Consider the following 21,795-nt stretch of genomic DNA (forward strand, 5'->3'; position numbering starts at 1 on the left):
TTTATTAATCATTTTTTATGCTGTGAAAGTAAAAGAATTAGATTCTTTCCACGTTCTTCGACTGCCTGACCTGAACTCAGACTGTTTGCAGCAGCAGCATTCGCCCCGTTTCACATTTCTTCTTTTTTTTTTTTACCTCAGCGATTCTTCTACAGAGCGCCACAAAAGGGCTAGTTTCAACAGAGGGGTCAGGGGTCAGGGGTCAGGTGGGGTGGGGTAAAGATGCAGGTCAGCTTGGCTCTACATTTACGTTCTGCTGGACTCCTCGGAGATTTCGCTGCAATGAAGCCGTTTGAACTTTCGGCCCCGTCCGTCAGACGCTGACCTTTGGTTCCGACTCCGATCTGATGCTGAGGAGAACCTCAGGCAGTAATAATGGCTCTGAACACATGGCTCTAATGGTAACAAAACTACTTATTTGTGTGAAGAAAATTAATTTTTACTGCAGGAGAGAGGATTTATAAATATAAGCCAATGTTCAGTGCCTTGCAGAAGTATTGATTCCTCTTGTTGCATCAGAACGAGAACTTTAACTCGACTTTTACTTTGATTAAAGCAATAAAACCATAAAAAATACTTCAGATTAAATAAGTTAAATGTAGGGAAAATATTATATAAAACTGCTAAAAGAGTCCCAAGTCTCTACACTCTGTCACCACCTTTCATAGCATCGAGTCTCTTCAGGTCCGTCTAAGTTCTGAGATTTCTGCTTGTTCTTCAGGACCAAACTGCAGCTTGTGTCTGACAGTTTTTAAATCAAAACAGAGGTTCTGTTGGATGGAGTTCTGGGCTTTGACCGGACCTCTCCAGGACCTTCACCTGGTTCTCCTTAACCCAGTGGAGTGTTGCTTCAGCAGAACATTTAGGCTCACCGTCCTGAATGTCTCTGTTTTGCTCCATCCATTTTTCCTTCAACTCCGACCACTTTCCCAGTCCCTGTTGATGGAAAAACATCCCCACAGCATAATGCTGCCTCCACCGTGCTTCACTGTGAGGATGATGAGAGGTGGTAGATTTACGTCAGACGTGGTGTTGTCCTCGATGGCCTTAAAGTTTGGTCTCATCTGACCGCAGCACCTTCTTCTACATGTTTGCAGAGAAAAGAATCCAAACAATCCAGCTTCCTGCCGTTCTTCCATGAAACTCAGCTCTGTGGAGCTTCTCGCCGTCCTGTGGACAGGTAGAAGAGCTGCCCAGCTCCATCTTCGGCCTCCTGGGTGTTTTTCTGATCATCTTTCCATCTCCTAATCACAGATTTAATGTTGCTCTGTGGGATGTTCAGAGTTCTGGGATATTTTTTTAAAAAACCTACTCTGATCTTTACTTCTCCACAACTTTGTCTTTTACATATGCGGAGAGTTCCTTGGTCTTCATGACGTCTCACTGCTTGGAGGTGTTGATTCTGTCCATCTGGCGTTCATCATCCGACACTTAAACGCTCACAGGTGGATCTCCTTTCACTAATTCTGTGGCTTCTGGAGGTAACAGTTCAAAGGGGGTGAATACTTACGCAAACAAGTTTAACTTTTTAACTTCGTTGCTTTATTTAAATAAAAAATCCAATTAAATTCCAGGTTGGAAGGCAACAGAATACGGATGACAGATTTAGCATCCCACAGTGAAAATAATCCAGATCTGAGGTCAGTTTCCATCCATTTTCTTTTTTTTAACCAGCTAGAATTTAATTTAGGATTTCTAAACTGCTCAGATTGTAGCGTCATTTCAAATCACAACACCAGATCTTCAGATTTATGGGTTTATTGTCAGCAGAAAAGTTGAATTACAAAACATCAAAAAGGTAAAAATGCTGAAGGTTTTTGCTGTTACTGATCAGTTTGTACAAAAGGCTAAAGATTCCTTAATGATTTGATCAAATAAAATGAGCGTTATCTTTTATTTCACTTCCGTCTTTGCTCAGTTTTCATTTTCCTGAACCAATGGTCGGATCTGGCAGGCGGGTGATGAACTGAGTCAACAGAGCGAGGATGAATTAATTCAAATGTTTCAAAATGAAACTGTTATATTTTCTGCCAGAAGTTAATTTCTATTTCCCAAGCAGGAGAGGGAAAAAAAAAGAAGAAAATGTTAGGAGTGGAGCGCTCCAGCTATGGTTAGGATTCAGACGTGGGCTTCTGTTCAAATATGAAGTTCTCCTTGACATTTTCTGCACAGCGCTGGCTGCTCATCCCTGACGCTTCCCTCCAACCTGCCGAAGGAACAGCGCGACCCCGTGACATTTACAAAGTCATCTGGCTGAGAGAGATAATGTTCTATAAGAAGAAACACCTCCAAAATGTCCCCCCATTAAGTCCCGATGTCTCCAGCAGCATGGATCATACAAACAGATTGTTTTGCAACAAAAGAGGCAAGTTTGGGCTCGAAAGAGCAGAACTGCATCCAACCAGTCACGTAAAACCTCCTGAACTCAACGTACAAGCACTTTCTAAAAATAAATAAATAAAATCCCACATTCTAGGTTCCCTCTGGTGGACACAACTGAAACCGGGTCAGGCTCAAACCTGATCCCCCCTGCAGGACAGAAGCCAAGAACCGGGTGAAACCTAATCCTACGTTAGCTGGGTTAAAGGCAAAGGTCAATTATTGTGAAAGTGAAGCAGCAAAGCACGACACGAACGTAAACAAAGCATGAAAGGTGAAAGGTCACAGCAGTGACGCAATAAGAACAAACATTAAGCTCATGAGTAGCGATGCAAACACTAACACAAAATAAAACAAAACACAAAATGAGATTATATTCTCTGTATGGAGGAGAAGACTCCTTTATTTTATTTGATGCAAATGAAAACCTCCTTTATTAAAAAGCCATGGGCGTAATGAGGAAGCTTTAACGTGAGATGTGCGGATTTAGCTTCTGCATCTCCCAGATCCCTGGATGAACTTTCCTAACAGGACCATTTGTGCGGCTTCGCCGTTAGTTGTGCGGTTAGTTATCCAGCAGGTGTGATTCTTTAGAAATCAGGACGGTCCTTCTTCAGTTTGCTGTAGTCCATGTTCACTGAGAAGAACTGAAAATAAAAACAGATTACAGATAAACCACACATTTAACTTCAAAAAGCCAAAAAACTACTAAAATAATTCCAGCTGCCAGCAACACAACATCTTCAACACAACAAAACAAAAATCTTGCAAATATAACCATTACTAGTTTGTTACTTTTCAACATGATTTTCCTTCTTCTTGAGGAGCCAACGTATTTAACAGATTTGTTACAGCTGGTCAGAATTAACCAGATTATGCTCTTTAATTGATCCTATTAAAAGACTTATCCACAGATCTGCAGCACCTCTGGCAACGATCCATAAACCACCGATACGATCCAGCTCCACACCATAGGTGGCTTTAAATTTAAAGTGTGATTTCAAACGCCATGACTGAGATTCACCTTGTACTGATCCGTTGGACCCAGTTTGTTCCAGGGCTCAGGGTTGTTCTTGCGATCCCAACTGCAGGGAGGAGCGGTAGGATTGTTATTTGCATTATTCTTTTACTTCAATATCAGTTTGTATTCAGAGTGCTCACCAAACATCAGGGTTTCTCAAGCCCAGACGAGCCAGGTACATCATGGACATGGTTGCTCCACCGCCGATGAAGATGAAGAGGGGGATCAGCTGGAAGTGAAGTAAACAAACATCTCAAAAATAAAAACTAACGAGCTGTAAAATGAGGAGGACTGTGTCTTCTACCTCAGTGACACAGCTGACAACATGAGTTTACTCATAACACTGCCCTGAACAACATCAGTGCTTTGACAACAGACTGAGCCTCTGACATTAAACATTAAACACAACCTTAAAGGTGATTTTGCCCTTGAGAATTTCATTTGTCTACGTTAGGAAGGGCCTATTTTTAAAACCAACCACTTCCCATATGTAGTCTACAATCAGCAGACACTTCTCCATAAGACAAACCAATCAAAAGGTTCTCTAAGAAACAAGAAAGCGTCACCTGGATTGTATTAAATTACACTGATTAAACAAAAAGGTCCCTTTAATTATGCAAAGCTTTTAAATAGCTAATGTAGAAGAGGGCGCTATCTTAGCTGCTATCATTTGTATCGTGTTAAAATCCTCTATTTTCATTTCAAAAAGTCTATAGAGTAATAAACTAACATAAGTATCTTAATGTCTAACCTTTAATTACCTTTAATGGTTTTAAATTAGTGCGGTCACGTGACTTGTTTACCGAAGCTAAAGTTGCTAACTAGTCGAGCTAAGCTAACTTAGCCGAAGGATTCTCAGACGATGTTTTAGTACTAATAACCCCAAAATAAAGAAATTAAAATTCGTTTGTACTTACGGCTGGGTGGTTCCTCAGCTGTTTACGGACCACAGCGAGCATTCTGACGCCTGGAGAGGTTGATTTATTTTAGATAAAAACCAACAGATTACTGGCAGATTCCTCCCAAACGGTTCACTTAAAAAAATCTGCTAGGATGGGCGAGGGACGGAGCAGGAAACGTGAGTAGGACCCTACGCATACTGCCTGAAAAGAATTTAATCAAAAACACAATTTTTAAAATATTACAGACATTAAGTAGAGAAAAACTTCATTTTCGATGTCATAAATGTTAAGCATTTTAACGTTGTTTTATCTTTATATTTTATGTTGCTTTAGTTTTTATTTTAGTGTCGCATTTTACTCTGGAAATATTAGTAACTAATCTCCCGTTTTCCACCCTAAAGTAACCGTACATCAGCGATAAACTTATTAAAATAATTTGAAAATTGAAACATTTTATCGTTCATAATTTTGTTTTGTTTTGTTTCCTAGATTAACTTAATATAGAACTACATTAACATCATCAAGTAATGTATTCATAGCGTTATATTTACATAATATTAATATTTTAAACAAATGAAATCATCGGTATTTTTAATATGTGGTCAGACAAAATGTCTTATTTGAAGGTGAAAATAAAGCGTCACTGCTGCTTTCAGAAAAGAGGATTTGCATGCTTTAAGGGGGAGAGTAAAGTATAATTCTAGTTTTAAGTGTCTATCTATAGCAGTCATTTTTATGACAGAAATGGCTTCTTTTAGTTACTAATATGTAAACAAATATATTTTAACAAAAGTGACAACTTATCAGCAGGGAGAAGTTAAAAAAGGCTTTGAAACATTTGTTTGATACTAATATGCGTTGTCATGATCCATTTAGAACTTAGTATTGATCTGCAGCGACTCTTTTCTATAAGTGTTCCTGTTTGTGTGAGACACAGCAGGATTTTATTCCTTGCTCCTTTTAAGAGTCAACACTGCAGGAAAAACCCTTTTAGGAAACAAATATTTGCATTCACAAAGACTGCTGGGAGGAATTTGTCAAATTAAACTGCTCATTCATCGAAGTGTTAAAATAAAATGAATCTATGAAGTGTATTTTAACTCGCACAACAGATAGATTTTTTTAAATATGTCCTACAGTGCTCAGCACTTGTCACAAAGGTTGGTTGAGATCTGAAAATCATTCTCCAGGACCAAACAAAGAACTGCCAAGTCTGTAGATATTAGTAATTGAGTAATCTAGTAAGAATAATAATAATAATGTTATTTAAGCAAAGATTCAATCCTCACTCCACAGAGAGTTAAATATAATGCAGCCAATCAGGGGTGAGAATTACAACTGATTTAAAGTCAACAAACAAGAAAAAACGCAGAATGTCAGAAGTTCCCTTTTTATAGCAAGTTTTTTTCTTCAGTTTGTAGAAAATAAAAGTAGAAACAGTTCAACAGTAATATTGGACACAACAGGCTACATACAACCGTTTACATGTTTTTAAACATACTTTGCTGTTTTACAAGAAGTAAACATGTGATCTTTACACATATTCAAGCATTACTTTGGAAAACATTTAGTGTTCTTCAGAGTTCGATGCTTGAACTCACGTGAGCTGGTTTCAGTCAACTTTCTTTTATTTCTTTTTCTAATTAAATCCATTTTCCCATCTCGGTATTTAGTCATCCTGACTCCTCTAAATACAGTTAAAAATGTGTTTTTTTTCCCCATCACAGTTCATTCTGGGCTTTAACTAACATTTAAAAAAAAAAAAAAAAAAGATCTTTTCAGTTCATCAACAGCACAGAACAAGTCCGAGCTGAAAACTGTGACAGCTTTCTTATTTACAGTTAAACATCTGAACTTACTCAAACAGAACATAGGCACATAGTTATTCTGTACAGGATATCTTCTAAAAGAAAAGAAAAAAAAAGGTTCAGGTTCAAGAGGGTCATAATTCGTCCTGCAGAGTTCCTTTAATGCTCTTGTGCTTTCCGGGGGTTTTAGTGAGTTGTCTTCTTGGGGGCTTTGCCAAATTTAGCATCCAAACCAAGACCTGAAGAAAAAAATAAAACTGAAGATGTAAACAAAGAGGAAAAGACAACCACTGCAGCCAAACAGACAGTTTTAAATAAGAACAAAGCATTACAAAAGCAGCACATAAACACGTTAAAAACATCATAATTATCAGGTCAGGTTTACAGTCACTGCATACAAGAAGTTTTATCCTCCTGAACTCAGTTGTTTAAAAACAACACAAACAAGCAAACAGGGCTTTTTGCAACTATGTGTTAACTTTCTAATCTATGGTGTTAAAATAAGGAGTTGAAATGAATGGAGTCTCACCAAGGAACACCAGGATGGTGCCGATCCACTGCATCCCAGTCATGACGTTACCAAACAGGATGACCGAGCCGAGGATGGTGAAGAATTTCCTCGTAGTGGTGACAATAGAGCAGGTCAGAGGTCCGAAGTACACCACCGTCATGAAGATGAAGGTCTGGAGAAGAAAATAAGAAAAAAGGAGAATGGCATTCAGAAAATGTAATTTTTACAAAGTATTTGTTTAAAAAAGTCTGCGTTTTCTTTCTAAACAGCTAAAAATGACCCGATCAGTCCTTTTCCTCACCCACCTGGCCCAAAGCACTGGTCAGACCAAACAGAAGAATGTTGTAGAAGATGCTGGGGTGGCGCTCGGCGAAAGTCAGGAACTCCCACACTTCTCCGGTCCACAGCACCGCTGAGGGTAGAAAGGGACAGAAAATCAATCTCATAAAAAAGGGGAAAAAAATCTCCATTATTGATCATAATGTCACTTCTTAATTTAAAAATGTGATGAAGAAAATCACATCCAGACTCGTAAACTAAGAGTATAGCGCCCTCAAGTGGTTTAACTGGGTAACAATCAGAGGTGTGTGTGTGTGTGTTGACTGTAAAGATGTAAGAGCAGCCATGCATCTCAGAGTGATTAAGAAAAAAAAAATCTGTTTTGTTTACATTTCACAGAGGTGTTGTAATGCATTTGAAGGCTACAATAAAATATATTTAGTCTTTTTTACAATAATTTTCTGTTTACACTGAAGAAACTACAGCTGCTCAAAAAAAAAAAAATAATAATTCTGAGAGTGTTGCTTCATGCATCCTACATAAAGCTGAGCAACTTGGTAAAAATGTAGCTTTATTTGAAGCCTTTTAGCTTAAAACACACACAAGCTACATAAAATCTTTTAAATTTATTTACAGGAATCTCCTGAAAGTGATGCCAAACTGAGACAAATATCAAAACAACCATTTGTGGTCATTTAGATCAGCTCTTATTACAGCTGCTGCTTTGATACCTGTCGGTACAGATGTTTATCCACACCATCACTGTAACAAATAATATGGAAGCAGACACTGAGTAAAGATGTAAACTGACTCAAAGATGGCACCCGGAGCTGGTTAGTCAGATTTAAAAGGAGCAGCCTCACATTTCTCATGTTGGCTTTGACCTTTAGATCTTTGACATCAGCCCATTAGTGCCAAACCTTAAAAAGCGACATCATTAAAAGTGTTTGTTTTATGTGTTGCTCTTCAACAAACTACAGTCATCTCCTACAGAACCGGGCCTTTGATGTGAACTGCGTTTTTTTTATCCATAAAGATAAAACTCAACACTTTGCCTCCAGAGTTAATGAGTTTTGGCTGCACAGAAAATTGGGCTCATTTTCTGCATCAAATGCTGCCGCCTTTGGGTTTTGTTTTTATTTATATAAACGGCCATTAGCTGCAGCATCAAAGCAGATACTCGTCCCACAATTTGTGCCAGAATTTACTGCGTCGTTACAAAGTTTTACAACTCAAATAATGATCCTTTTAAAGGACATATAACACTGCGTAAATAGGAACGTTCAAAACTAAACTGGACCAACAGCAAGTGGAAGAAAAAAAACAACTTTATTTATTTTTAGGAAGGATGTCCTGGTTTGGACCTAAAGAGCAAACAAGCAAAATTTGCATTTTCTGCAAAAATGTAGTGTGTATTCTTAGTGCTGAATGACTAAAATCTGCAATACCGGAGTTATTAGGTAGAGTTACACTAACAGCTAAAGTCACTGAGACCAGAGCTAAAAGCAAAAATGAGCGAAGCTGTGACTAAAAGTTCATTTCAGCATTAAAAAAATAAAAACAGATCAAATTTGTTGAAGAAAATCATGTTTTTGAAGGAACTGAAGAGATCTCAATGGATTTTATTTACACACAAATCTTGATCGGTCTGAATGTTTGGATACATGATTGGTTAAAATAGCACAAAGTACATGGAAGTAGTTTGATTATAAAACACATAAAAGAAACTATAAACGATAATATTAATGCTGACTCAGCTTCCAGAGAATCATCCATTTGTTCCGTTTTTACAAGAAACTCCAGCTTAAAAGCTAAAATAAAGAACTGCATTCTTTTTAAATCTGATGAACTATCAGTTGGTTTACCTGACGGACCAGTGATTCTGCTTTTTATCTGCAGTTTGTTGGCCGAACTGAACCATTAGAGTCTGTTTTGTGACACACAGTTGTCCATTTGGTAAAAAGAACAAGTGACTCACCCAGGCCCAGTACCAGAGTGGACCACATGTTGATGTTTAGCATCATGTGGTTGGCGCTCGTCTGGAAGCGGGCTCTCATGTGGTCCTGGGCCACACCAGTCAGGCCGTCCAGTGTCAGAGAGACTAACTGGGACAGAGTTAAACAAACAAGACATGAGTAAAACCTAACAGAGAAGTCACAGCGACCCGGACCACGAGGGAGACGGAGATAACCGCAGCAATCAGTCAGATACAAATGAAATGTTAAACTCACAAGTAGAATCTCTCCAAAGCCAAAAATGTGGTCATCCGTCACAGCTGAGCTCTTGTTGGGTTTGTAGAGAAACAAAGCGACACCGCTGACGATCAGCAGCACACACAGGTACTTCGCCAGAGGGTATTTCTTCCTCAGTATCGTTACACCGAGAATCATCACTACAAACATGAGAATATAATGGAAGGATTTTACTTGGATACAGAATCAGGCCTTTAACATCGAGAGTGGAACAAACAGCATAATGTAGAGTGTTTGAATGTTAAACATGAGATAAGACTTCTACCTTCTGAGAGACAAACTAATTTGTAAAACAGATCTTTTAACTCAAAAGCTTTAAAAAAAATCTGAGTGCTACAGATCATTCTTGTTGGATCAGGAAGGGGCTCTTTCACTCATCAAAACAGTAAATTATGATTGTTACTTAAAAAGCTGCAGCTGAGAAGCTTCAAATTTGAACCTCTGATTATTTTTAGGTCTGCAGTGAGTAAGAGATGTGCACAGGTATACACTTGAGTATTAGTATTAGTGTTTTGCAACCATAATGGCCTTTTAGAACATGCAGTGTGTGATTTATAACCACAAATATTCAAGCATGAATCACCGCACACAGAAATGAACTGTTCATACACGTAGTCAGCTAATGTCCTCCAAGGAGTCTCTTCAACTGTATTTATATTACTCGTAAAGGCTTACAAACCTATGAGCATAGCATGTAGGTAAAAAGCAAAACATGAACTGAAATGTTGCCTTATCAGCTTTACCTGGTATTGGCTTGCAGGATTTCCCCAAGACCTATTGCAACAAAAACACTACTTTAGGATATCTGTGCACGAATACTGATGATACACACATTCACATCAACCTAAAGGAATCAACTACTCTATTTAAAAAAAAAATAAGGTGGAAAACTCACCTGTGTGGGGTAGTTGACGTACTGAAGGGCTGAGTTACTGGACACCATGGCTCCGAGGTAAGAGAGGGAACACAAGCCATAGATCCAGTTCTTGGTGTGATCTGGTTTGGAGCCCTCTAAACACTGGATTACTGGATTAAAAAAAGAGAAACAATATAATATGAAGACAAAGAAAAGGTGAAGTTTACATTATACGTTTCCCATTTGATTCCAATCTTCAGAACAAAGTTTAGCACCATCTGTTTTCCACTGACTGATGTTTCCTGACTTAAAATCCAACCATTAAGAAAATACTTACAGAGCTTAGCAAAAACAGAATTTATGATGCACTGGATGAAGACCAGTGTTTGTGCAAATGTGAACTTCTCCCCTCCGTAGTCACCCCGAGTGCTGCAAAGGTCAGACAAACAGGACTGTGTGAAACAGACAGCTGATATTTCAGTCCAGTGACAATATGTGATGACAGAAAAGAGGCAGCTTTAATGCAGACACCATCTGAAACCAGATCCATGACCAGTTTTAGAGACTTGGACAACATACCATCTGTGTCATGCCCCTCTGTATGTCTGACAAAAGCTTTAACAGCTGTTATGACTTCCTGTTTTGTTAGGCAAACTTTTAAATGTTGTTATAAGTCCTACTTTCAGCTTCCAGAACTGATACTTTGAGTTATGCTAACTTAACTTTCTGTACAGGACTGAACTTGTTTCGAAGTTCAGCTACTTACATTGTCTCTTGTAGGATCCCGTAATAAAAATAACAGACGAAGACTCCGAGAAAGCAAACGATAAACCTAATCCGCATATTGTCCCACAGCGAGGCGGGCTTCCCAGTTCCCTTTCCCGCAGCCATGCTGTCCTCCACCAGCCCGGGCAGGTTCACCGACACCGCTCCGCTCCCGGCTCCTCTCACACCGGCGTCCCGCTCCACTATAGCCAATGTCCCGAGCCCCGTCAAGTGCTCAAGTTTCCACGCTAAGTTTAGTCCCGTCCAGCTGCTGTTATTGTTGTTAGGGAAACCACTCCGGACTCGTACGCACGGATTGCTAGCTTAAAAGTCGGACTCAAAAATCGGATTAAAAGCAACAAAAATAGCCAATATCATGACATTTTTTGTCAATATTTTCACACGACTGACAAATATTTATTCTATTTAATCAAAGCTGGTCCATCTCCAGCTGTGTGAAAAAGAATAAGCCGTGCTTGGAGTACTATTTTGGTTGAGTATTTATGTTTAGAGCCTAAAGAAATTTGCCCCGGCAGTACCAGAAAAAAAACTTCCGCTGAAGGACCTTGGGGTGTCCCTAAATATGCCTGAACGTTTATCTTACTTCAATAAAGTAAACGTTGATAAATCATTTGTTTTTACGCGCTTATTCTAATTTACAGAATTCTATTACCTAAACGTAACAGAATATTGATGTTGTAATAATTTCTAATAGCTTTAATATGCCATGTTAAATCGTGCTAAACAGCAGGTAAAACATATACGGTCCTTCCTTATAATCGTCGCGTGCCTTTTTTTCGTCTTGGTATGTGGATTAAATACATTGGTCCATGTAAGGCATAAGGAGGAGCAAAGGACCAATCACAAAGCAGAATTTGGAGAAGGGGCGGCGCTTACATTAAAAACCGCTAATCTACGTGTCAAAAGCAGACGCTCCTTATGGGAATAATAACAATCAATACAAAAGCTTTTTATTAAAAAAAGATTCATCTTTATCACTAACATTTTCATGTTTTAAATTTATGTTGCACTAAACATTCCAACAAATCTGGTATTTTATGCATTTTTAATAATAACAAAAACAGACTTGATTAACACTTTGTAATCAGAACCCCAGGGTCTACGATATAAAAACAAAAAAAACTAACTGGAGTGACCCATACACAAAGTTTATGAAACAGTTTGGTTGTTACTGTTATTATAGGCAAGTAAAGCTATTAAAACCTCTATTACTGCTTGTAATGAGCAAGCCAAAAAGAAAATAATGGAAATACATAACAGCAACTCCATACAAAATTACAAAAATAAATATCTTTCCAGTCACATCTGTAGAAAATTTGAGTACCACAAACTATATGCCAAAATATTACTTTTTATTTAACAGATTTAAAAAAAAAAAAACAACAACAACTTTGTTTTGTCTTAAGCCTCCAACATTAGGCTGAATGATAGCAAACAGAAGTGCTAGGCTTTCTGTCATTAAATTCAGTTACTTTGATTTGACATTAACAACCCCCACATGCTTCAGCAGACTGCTAACTTGTATAAAATTAAAACAATGTTGCGTTTATGCAAAAAGAACAGTATTAAAACTCAAATCTTTTAGCACTTTCTGACATCTCAGCATTTTAATTCCTGCAGTCTAACCTATGGGTCATATGGGAGAACACTGGCACAGAATAAGTGCTGATGAGGTTAAAATGAGTTGAATCAAATCATCCTGCAGACAGATATCCTATAGTACGTTACAGTCTGTTATCACAGGCACACCGTGATGAGACACAGTTCGTTGTCATGTTCGATTAAACAAATGTCCAAGTTTTCCAGGTCCTGGCAGTGCGACATGCTTCAGTCCTGAGAGGCAGAGATCAGACATCCACCTACTGCATGCCCAGGTGCCTGGTAGGAGAGGCCTGACCGGAGCAGCCGGTGACGGGAGACACTGATAGGCCGCGGAAGAGGAGGTCCATGGAGGGCAGCAGAGGTTTCAGAAGGCTGACAGGGCAGAAAGCAGAGCCTCCATGGGGGGTAAAGTTGACTTTATTTGGGTCTGGGCAGGACGGCTGGAGGAGATGTTCATCCTGACAAGCAGACCTGGAGATGAAGCAATATGAAAAGGTGAGTTATAGCTGTTGTTGTTTTGGCTTATGAGATGTTTTGCTAACATCGCTGACTCCATCAGTTAATGGTAAAGCTTTAAACGAAGACTGTGCACTAACCGTAGACGTTGACTACTTACATTGTTTCCTCACAGACTTGAATTCGCTCGCAGCCTTCCGGCGGCACACGCTGAAAGGAGAAGGTTTTGTTTGGCCGAGGGGAAGAAGAGCAGGGCTGCATCACAGGAAGCTCCAGTGCAAACGAAGGGAGGGATGTTGATGGAGACGGACACGAGGTCTCACAGTCCACGGGTTCTGCACAGGCAGGCAGACACAAACAGAGACTTTAACAAGTCACTGAAAACACAAAGATGCTGAGTCAGCATTCACTTTCTTCTGTTTACGTCAATCAAACTAATTCTACATATTTTGAAATATTTTAACCATTCATACAACAAAACTTCAGCTCTATCGGGTAACAAGTGCTTTGATTTTTGTAATTTTTATACTTTTCAAAATATTTACCTTTATTTACATAAAACCTGTAGAAATGAACTGAGATCCCTTCAAAACAGGTTTCTCTTATAAATCTACCCAGACATAATTTAAGCATTTACTTATGAATTTACTCTTTTTTACCATTTAGCAATGTGTTGCAAGTTTTTGCTTTTAAACACAGTTTATTAATTTTAGTTTTTAGTTACTGTTTTGCTAATTTCAGCATTTTAGTTATGGTTTTGTGTAATTTAGCTTTTAGCTACATTTTGATAGTTTTTGCTTTTAGCTACAGTTTTGCTATTTTTAGCTTCAGTTTACTAATTTTAGCTTTAAGCTACTGTTTTACTAATATTTGCTTTTAATTATCGTCACACTAATTTTAGCTTTTAGCTGCTGTTTTGATATTATTAGTTTCTGTTAACTTTTACGACTATTTCAGCTTCTTCACCAAACTGCAGTCGTTCAGCCGTCTCGCTGCTGTTTCGGCAGGAAATGCTCATTTTTCTAGCTCAGTTTTTCACCTGGCTCTCCCATGGGGCAGGGTGACTGAGAAGGAGACAAGAGCGATGAACTCAGAGGACGGGGGGAACTCGAAGGAGACACGAGCGATGAGTCGAGAGGACAAGGAGACTGAGAAGGAGACAGGAGGGACGGATCCAAGGGTCCCGGCGAAGACTCGCTCTGAGAGCCGCTGCTGCATCTCTGAAGGGGGACAGGAGCCCGGCGGCCATCTGGGATATCTAAAATCTGAAATATGCAGCTTAATATTAAAAGAATTTCATACTGGCATAAAAAATGATCAACTCATGATCATATTTTATAATTAAACTGTGCATTTACTGGAACTTATGTGAGAAGCTTCTTGTTTTCAACACAGTAGCAGATTGTGCACAGATAAATGTGCAGCTTATTCTACCAACGTAAATCACAATTTTTACGACCATTTGAACTGAATATTTCTGTGTTTTTATTCAGACAGCCGCGCTTTTAGCTGAGTGATCTAACCTCATGCTGATCATCTGGTTTCTCAGACACAAACACCTCCTCCAGCTCCAAACTGAGGCCCTCCACGCTCCTTCTTAGCCTCGGGGCCAGTCTGTTCAGAGGCATCATGGGTACTGTCTGCAGGAAGACAAGTAAATTACAAGATGTGAGTGGTTTGGTGATTAAACAGCATTAAATAGTCGTTTAAAATGATCTTTCTGAGACAGCAAGGCTGCAGCAGAGTCAGCCAGTCCTAAAAAACAGAAAAAGTGTTTTTTATTTAAAGTAGTGCACAAACATTTGTTTATATGTTTTAAAAGGACCCAGACTTTTTGTAATCTTTATTATTGATGCTTTAGGGTTTTAAAGGTCTTTCAGGACATTTTCCCTGTCATAAAAATAGGCTGCTAAACTCAAAGTGTTGACACCATCGACATAAATAAAGATGGGCGAAGCGACTCTGTTGACTTCCATCGTCTAAAATTGAAGCCAAAATGTCAGTTTCTTCGGCTGCCATGTTGTATTTTTGGAGCCAGAGGATGCACGCTAAGGACATGGGACACCCTCCCAACTCACTAACAGGCTGTCAAAGTTTCAGTCATGGTGTCACGTTAAACTTTATTAAGGCTCAAATAACTAACAGAAACTCAACATGATAAAAATGTGTCTGAACATGCAGCAGCAGCACAAGAACTACAAAAATCACTAAAAATCCACACCTGAAAAGAACTATCTGAAGTGTATTTTTATATTTTAGTCTGGCAAATGTCCCATTTGTTGACATGGAGGGGCGGGACTTAAAAACTGTACTGCAACCAGCCACTCAGGGAATCTTTGTGGCTTCAGCTTCCAGCTTCCTGTCCTGTCTCTAGTTGTGTAGCACAACAGGCAAAGTAGTGAAGAACTGATTTTAAATTGTATCTTTAGACTCTTATTGTCCTCATTTCTTTTATAAATCTATGAAGAATAAAGTTTGAGAGACAAAAAATAAGATTTTAGCACAAACAAGATGATTCCCAAAGAGCTATTAGCTGACAACAATCAGCTGAAGGATGATGCATTTCTCAAGTCTTTGCTTAAAGATTAAATTATCTATTCAGTTCTATATAACTTTCAGATGCTGTTCATCTGCTGAAGATGGAGTTTAAGGCCGGATGCTTCTTCTTTTGTCTTCCACTTGCCCACTTTCCTCAGAAATAGGTGGAAATAAGTGTTGCACTTGTTTTCAGTATGATCCAAAGAGATGGAGCTAACCTGGGTGATGCCTGCTGCATGTCCTGCTGGCAGGGCTTGGTGCTGGTGGGGCTCACATCCTGCAGATGGAGGAGCGTTTCGAGAACGTTTCTGCAGCTGGTGCCTCAGCTTGGCCACCTGAGGGCAGAGTGGAGATAAAACTGATTTAGGATTCTGTGTTATTCATCATGAATAGTGGGTAATAACTCTGCCCCCGGGTGCTGTTAACACCTCAGGCTCTCAGAGGGAGACGGCAGACTGAAAAACTGATTATTTCAATTATTTACAGTAAAAGTGAAGCACTCGCCTCCTTCAGGTGCTCTGCACTGCCCCAAGATGCTGAGCGCTTATGGCCGCCGACACTCCTCCTTCCACGAGTCTCCTCTGTCCAGGAACTCGGCGTCTATAAAAACACACATCTGTGAACGAGGCCGTTGTTTTATTCTGTCAAGGGACCATTTAGCTTCGGTTTCAAGGGTCAGCAGCTACTTTCCACTTTCTGCTGAGCCAGCGAAGTGCTATTGGTGCTGCTTCGACACACAGCTGTCTCACACACCTGCTTCACAACAGCTGTGCAAAGGAAGGCAACGAGAAACCACCACGAGTTGCAAAACAGCCCCGCTTCCACACACACATAAAGCATCCAGACCGCACCGCCGTCAGGCTATAAATAACAAATTCAACAGCTCACTGCACGTAAGCTAACTCTGTTATTCACAAAGTCACACAGTGTGGAGGGAAAACAAGCAAACAGACGAGAAAAACGGCATTTACAACGAGAGCTGAAGGACTTTACTGAAGAAGCTGAAACTGAGTGTTAAAGCTAAAAGAACCAGATCACCGACTAGAAGCAAAAAGTAGCAAAACGCGAGCTAACAGTTGCAAAAGGCTAACTAGAAGCTGAAAGTAGCAGGAGAAGTTTGCTGATGAGGATGTTTTTGAAGAAATTGAAGAGATGTCAACGTCTTTCTGTGGGGAAAATATTTGTAAATAAAATTAAATATTTTGTAAAGTATGAAAAGTCAAAGCCTGAACGAGCCGAAGGAGTAGTCAGATTACAAAAAATGCGTTCAGTTCATCTTTAGTTAAAACGTTTTACTCCCACATTCGTACCGATTTCTTCACATTGACTCTTGATCTTCTTCCAGCAGGAGCCGGGTTGATCAGAACCGACTGGTTGGGAGCCAAGGACGGGCCGTTCATCCTCACCAGGCAGATTTCAGCTTCAGACACCTGAAGTTTCTTTACCTCCACGATCAAACTCTGCGGCGTCCATTCTACATGAAGTCCTGCAGCTCTCGCTCCCTGCAGCACCGAAGCTTTCTGTGCCGTGAAACACAACCTCGTCTTTAGCTATCAGCTTCACAAGTCTACGGAAACATCACTGGTTCTCTAAGTGCTGGCAGGGGAAAAAAACAAACAAACAAGCCAACAAAAAAAAAACCCGAGACAATCTCCTGTTGAGACGACTCAGACGTCTGGTGCTCGGCTAAATCACTCCGAATACAGCATGAGTCAGTCTGACGGTGACACTGGCATAGAGTTACAACCACCAACCCCCCCGTCCCCCTTCAATCATCCAAATCCAACAACCCCACCCTGCCCACAACATGAGCAGGGCATCATGGGACACAAACCTATAAAAAGACTTGAAGGTAGCTGGGCTAAAGTTTCCAGCTTGGACGACTCATCAAACGTTTCCCTAATTCTCGCCTCTCGCTTCTGCAGCTCATCGGTCTTCGTTCACTCAGCTGTCACAATTTTAATCAACTAAATACTTTCTACCTGTGAAACGTTGGATCACGTTACGAATCAGAGGCCGAGCATTCTTGGAAGGAATGCATATCGCCCGCCAGACCTCCCGTCTCAGACTAAGATCGTCTCACGTCGGGGCAGAGCTCAAGTCGTTTGGCGTTAAACTCGATCTCGTGCGATATTTTGAGATCTCGCTAAATCTGTCAGCGCTCAGAGTACGTGTTGAGGACGACTCTCAGCGAACTACCAAGCAAAACTTCACCTCGGTGTCTGTAAAACTGGACAAAGTCAGAGATGTGAATTATTGTAGAGGTCCAGCTAATGATTAGTGCCTGAAAGTCTCATGAGATATTTTGCTAACAGACAGAGTTGACTCCAAATATTTAATGCCAATTAACTCATTAACTGTTTGATGGATTATATTCAACTGCTCAAAAAGTAAAACCCCAGTTCCAATGATTTTATTTGATCTTTTTTTCTGTTTTATTTGTGAAAACAAGAAGAAAACAGCGTCCAGCTCCTCCACATGTGGAAATGTCTTCTAGCAAATTACTGAAGCCCAAGTTGCTCCAAATGGCAGGCGAGCCCCCTGAACAGCAGTTTCACTGCCACTGGTGTGTGTGTGTGTGTGTGAATGAGAAACACATGTAAAGTGATTCACAGAACCCAGCTAAAGTTACAGGACCCTCCTCGTGTGCAGAGCATTTATCATCAGAGCTCCTCCGGACACTTCTTTCATTCACTTCGACGATTCATTGGGTGTTTTATTTGATGCTGATAAAAACATTTAACTGCCAATAATAATCCAAGTATCTGCAGAGGTAATGAGACTCCTAACAGCGACAGCCAGGTTGTGTGTTTCCTGCTGAAGTGATGAACGTCAACCTGGAGGCAGCTCAAAAATCCAGCCTCCAGACGGAAGTGAAGCTAAAACACCGTCAGTAACTATGTTTGGCACAATGACCCACAGTTGTTTTTTTCTAGCAAAGGTCCAGAATATGTATATTTAGGTTCTCTTTCAGTGATAGCCTTGCTGGTTTTCCTCCCTCTTTATATTGTCTTCTGAGGCCTGCGTGTCTCCGCGGGCCGGCAGCGTCTCTCTGCAGAGGAAAAACCGCCGGCCGGACGTGGGAATTACCGGAAACGTTAGAGAAGCAGCACCACATAAATCGAACCAGTCAGTGCAGGAAAATCTGTGCTGCCTAAACTGAATCACTGGAAAAGCTGCGTTCCTAAATGACCATAAATATGGGAGAACAACTGAACTGAAATCTAACAGCTGATCTGGGTCCAGATCCAGACCGCGGTCTCCTACCTTCGCTGACTAATAATTAAACAATTAAGTGAACGAGCGTTAGCATATTCAACACAAGGAGCGAAGAAATGCGGCAGGACGGATGAATGAGAAGAATGAATTTGTGGGATAAAGCTGTTCCGCCGTCTGACGGAGCGCAGGAGGAGGCGGGTCGGCGCTGTGCGTGTGTGAATGCCACTGGGGGGATGGGGTGCCTGTATAATGAGGTCAGGAGGGGTCTCCTCCTCACAATGGAGGCAAAGGGGGTTCATGCGGGTTTTAAACTGTGTCAGGAGCGAAGGCGAAGCTTGGGGATGTGAGTCTGGGCTCTGTGCACTAGTTTTGGGCAGATACAGTCGGGGCGGGGGGGTGTTAGAACAGCAGTTTAAAGAACAAAAACAGATATTTCCAGTTGGCTGCTCTCCACCCGCTGCATCAAACTGCAACCAGGAGACACCTGCAACATCAGATCGCTTCTCTTCTTTCACACACGAGGCAGACCGAAAGCAGGAACCCAAACATGTCGGGTTCTTCTGCCACACCCAGCCACAGGTTTTATGGGAAACGAGTTCAGCAGGAGCTCTGTTACATCGCACACCGCCACACGTCCTGACTCGGGGTTTGGCGTTTACCTGCGTGGCCTTGTCGTTGCCGCAGGCGGCCGTGGTGCCCTCCGCCTCTCGGGGCCACTGGCCCTGCAGGTAGGGGCCGACGATCGTGTCCAAAGACAGGGTTCTACGGATGGTGGGCTTCGGTGGGCGAGCTGCCGTTCTGTCTGCTGTAGGAAACACAGATCGTGCACATTAGGGGTTAGGTATTTTATCGGTACAGAAGAGACTTTTTATTTTGGCGAGGCGCTGGCTGCTGTGTGAGCACGTTGGCAGGTGAGGATCACACCTCTGACCTGGAGCGAAGCCTCAGAAACACCCCTCCTCAGGCGGCAGGTTTATTTACCACCAGCCTGAAAGCACATCCTCAGCGTGCTGTCATCAGGCCGGGTTTCAGGGTATAAATAACTCGCAGATGTGCGTTTCGTGGACGCGGTCCGGGAACAGGAGAAACAAAGAGGCCTTTAAAGCTGCTGCTGCTGCGTTAGCGTCAAGCATGCGGCAGAAATCCTGCAGGTCACGGTGCGGACGGGGGCAGCTGAGGAGTCCGGAGAGCTTTATGAGACGAAGGTTGTGTTTCAGGGTTCACAACCTTCTCAGAGTGTTGTCATTCTGAGACCACAAATCAGGAAAAACTCATTTTATAAATGTAAATAACCAGATTCAAGCTGGATTACCTGCTTGTTTTGCTGTCTAAAATCTTAACAAGTAAACTATTTATCATAGGTTTTAAAAGTTAGTTTTAGACTAAGATTATTTTTATGTTAAGAATTAACAGAGTTGTAGCAGTTTTGGTTAAACCTTGAAATTGTGAGACTACACACTCAGATTATGTGTCGATAAATAACTTCTGTAAAATCGGTTGAGTTAACACCATTTTTGTGCTGGCCAATGTTGATTAAATGTGGCGATCATCTTAACCTAGATTGACTCCAAATATTAATCAGTTGTAGATGTAAATCCAGTGATTAATTTCTGAGAGTTTGATTAAAATCTGTCGAGTAGATCATGAGATATTTTGCTAACAGACGAACACGGTTGAGTCCAAGAATTAAAGGTAAAGTTTTAAGCTAAATTTGTTGAACAATAAGTAGAAATTTAAGCGTGTGTTATGAATGGCTCTAAGCTACCACCACACCAATTTTTGCCTCAATATCTGAAAAACTGACTGAATTGGAGCCACTTTTGTGTTTCATAAGGTCAGTTGGCTGTGGCGGACATCTTAAATCGGGTTGGCTTCAAAAGTCTATGAGTTGTAGATGTCCACCCAGGGATTATTCCCTGAAAGTTTCATTAAAATCCACCCAGCGGTTCGTAAGATATTTTGCTAACAGACTCAAACGAACGACACGTCGGCGCTCAGATTGCGTGTTGGGGATCAGTCTCGGCTCCCACCACGCCGGATTTAAGGTGCATATCTGTGAGCTGAAGCCATATTTTAGTTTCTTTACCCGTCCTGAGCTCCCTGCAGAGCGGACCCGAGCCCCTCTGAAGCTGGAACGGGACGGTGGCCCGGAGGGGCTTCAGGCTGGGGGTGCTGCAGCTCCGGGGGGCTCCTCCGGCTCCGCTCCTCGCCGACATCCCCGCACTCGATCCGGGCTGTGAGTTCTGCTCCCCGCCGCTGGACCACCTTCAGTCCCTCCGGATCGCTGAGCCGAACCTGTCGGGCTTCATGTCGCTCGGAACCGCCTCTTTTCAGACTCTCAACTTTGAGAAGATTCAAAAAATTAAAATAAATAAATAAAATTTAGCGCTTCACCTTTTAGCAGAGAAAGTTTCTGCGCTAGTTGCGCAGCGACAACAGCCCCAACCTGTCTCGTGCAGCGTGTGTTTGTAAAAGGGGCTGATCTGATTGGTCGCCGCGGAGTCGTTCTGAGCGCTGATTGGTCCTGACGTACGTCCGTCTCCCAGAAACGTCCCACCCACTTATCCCAATGTACGGGCTCACGGGCTGTTAGAGGTCTCCGCAGGAGCCCAGAAGGTCTCTACTCAATAAAAATAATAACTATAAAACATTATTTACACTAAAATGACCATGTCTTTCTGTTAGCAAAATATCTCTCAAACCACTCTGCATATTTTTAAGGAAATTCTTTAGGAAATAATCGTTGGATGTACGTCTACAGCTGATTAACGTTTGCAGCTAGACAGATTCAAGATGCCTTTAGCCACTATCGTAATGCTGTTTTCAAGGTTTGACCAGAATGGCTACAACTCATTTAGCGTAAGATGATTTTAGTCTAAAACTCTGAAAGGTGGCGGGTGATGTGCATTTAATTTCACTCTGTTCTCATATATTTAATAAGTTTTAAAAGCAGACTTTAATCATTAGTCTTGACTTTGATTCACCATCATTAAAAGAATGTTTTTTAGGTAAACAAGTGCTTTAATTTGTGATAAAAATTAGATTTAAAGCAAAAACTGTATGAAGTGCACATATCAGTGCACTGCCAAAACCAGGAGAAAAACCTAAAAGACCTGAAAGCCTGAAGACATGAGAATTGAAGAGAAATACAGGAAAATGAGGGATAACTTGAGACTTTTGTACAGT

The 21,795-nt window shown here is 40.9% G+C and overlaps 3 protein-coding genes across 4 annotated transcripts; all 3 read right to left on the minus strand.

Moving 5' to 3' along the window:
* Positions 1 to 2,745: 2,745 nt before the first annotated feature.
* On the minus strand, positions 2,746 to 4,475 carry LOC108237698 (NDUFA4 mitochondrial complex associated). Its single transcript, XM_017419316.3, has 4 exons — positions 4,318 to 4,475; positions 3,541 to 3,629; positions 3,404 to 3,464; positions 2,746 to 3,026 (listed from the first exon to the last, which is right to left on the minus strand). Exons 1-4 carry the CDS (start codon positions 4,357 to 4,359, stop codon positions 2,970 to 2,972), a joined length of 249 nt encoding a protein of 82 aa, XP_017274805.1. The 5' UTR covers positions 4,360 to 4,475; the 3' UTR covers positions 2,746 to 2,969.
* Positions 4,476 to 5,676: 1,201 nt separating this feature from the next.
* Positions 5,677 to 11,313, minus strand: slc35b1 (solute carrier family 35 member B1). Its single transcript, XM_017419327.3, has 9 exons — positions 10,775 to 11,313; positions 10,346 to 10,437; positions 10,048 to 10,178; positions 9,896 to 9,926; positions 9,132 to 9,292; positions 8,879 to 9,005; positions 6,927 to 7,033; positions 6,640 to 6,793; positions 5,677 to 6,349 (listed from the first exon to the last, which is right to left on the minus strand). The coding sequence occupies exons 1-9, from the start codon at positions 10,897 to 10,899 to the stop codon at positions 6,297 to 6,299; spliced, it is 981 nt and encodes a 326-aa protein (XP_017274816.1). The 5' UTR covers positions 10,900 to 11,313; the 3' UTR covers positions 5,677 to 6,296.
* Positions 11,314 to 12,132: 819 nt separating this feature from the next.
* On the minus strand, positions 12,133 to 21,054 carry fam117aa (family with sequence similarity 117 member Aa). 2 transcript variants are annotated; one of them, XM_017419322.3, is made up of 8 exons: positions 20,696 to 21,054; positions 19,269 to 19,414; positions 15,895 to 15,990; positions 15,609 to 15,725; positions 14,376 to 14,492; positions 13,892 to 14,117; positions 13,013 to 13,187; positions 12,133 to 12,867 (listed from the first exon to the last, which is right to left on the minus strand). In XM_017419322.3, the coding sequence occupies exons 1-8, from the start codon at positions 20,823 to 20,825 to the stop codon at positions 12,654 to 12,656; spliced, it is 1,221 nt and encodes a 406-aa protein (XP_017274811.1). In that variant the 5' UTR covers positions 20,826 to 21,054; the 3' UTR covers positions 12,133 to 12,653. The 2 variants fall into 2 exon arrangements, with proteins under 2 accessions (XP_017274811.1, XP_017274813.1); XM_017419324.3 differs by lacking the exons at positions 19,269 to 19,414; positions 20,696 to 21,054 and adding an exon at positions 16,701 to 17,077.
* Between the last annotated feature and the right edge of the window lie 741 nt (positions 21,055 to 21,795).

Source organism: Kryptolebias marmoratus, linkage group LG12 (genome assembly GCF_001649575.2).
Source record: "Kryptolebias marmoratus isolate JLee-2015 linkage group LG12, ASM164957v2, whole genome shotgun sequence".
Lineage (NCBI taxonomy): Eukaryota > Metazoa > Chordata > Actinopteri > Cyprinodontiformes > Rivulidae > Kryptolebias > Kryptolebias marmoratus.

What these genes read in the sequence shown, in the direction of transcription:
- LOC108237698 (XM_017419316.3), bottom strand. Translation starts at nt 4,359, where the DNA reads ATGCTCGCTGTGGTCCGTAAACAGCTGAGGAACCACCCAGCC. An exon ending in AGCTGAGGAACCACCCAGCC is followed by an intron (nt 3,630 to 4,317) that starts GTAAGTACAAAC and finishes CTTCACTTCCAG; the next exon opens with CTGATCCCCCTCTTCATCTT. An exon ending in GTCCAACGGATCAGTACAAG is followed by an intron (nt 3,027 to 3,403) that starts GTGAATCTCAGT and finishes TTTTATTTTCAG; the next exon opens with TTCTTCTCAGTGAACATGGA.
- slc35b1 (XM_017419327.3), bottom strand. Translation starts at nt 10,899, where the DNA reads ATGGCTGCGGGAAAGGGAACTGGGAAGCCCGCCTCGCTGTGGGACAAT. An exon ending in GGGATCCTACAAGAGACAAT is followed by an intron (nt 10,438 to 10,774) that starts GTAAGTAGCTGA and finishes TGACCTTTGCAG; the next exon opens with CACTCGGGGTGACTACGGAG. An exon ending in GCTTTGGAGAGATTCTACTT is followed by an intron (nt 9,006 to 9,131) that starts GTGAGTTTAACA and finishes ACTCTGTCCCAG; the next exon opens with TTAGTCTCTCTGACACTGGA.
- fam117aa (XM_017419322.3), bottom strand. Translation starts at nt 20,825, where the DNA reads ATGTCGGCGAGGAGCGGAGCCGGAGGAGCCCCCCGGAGCTGCAGCACC. An exon ending in GCAACGACAAGGCCACGCAG is followed by an intron (nt 15,991 to 19,268) that starts GTAAACGCCAAA and finishes GTGTTTTTATAG; the next exon opens with ACGCCGAGTTCCTGGACAGA. An exon ending in CTGCCCCATGGGAGAGCCAG is followed by an intron (nt 13,188 to 13,891) that starts GTGAAAAACTGA and finishes CTGCCTGTGCAG; the next exon opens with AACCCGTGGACTGTGAGACC.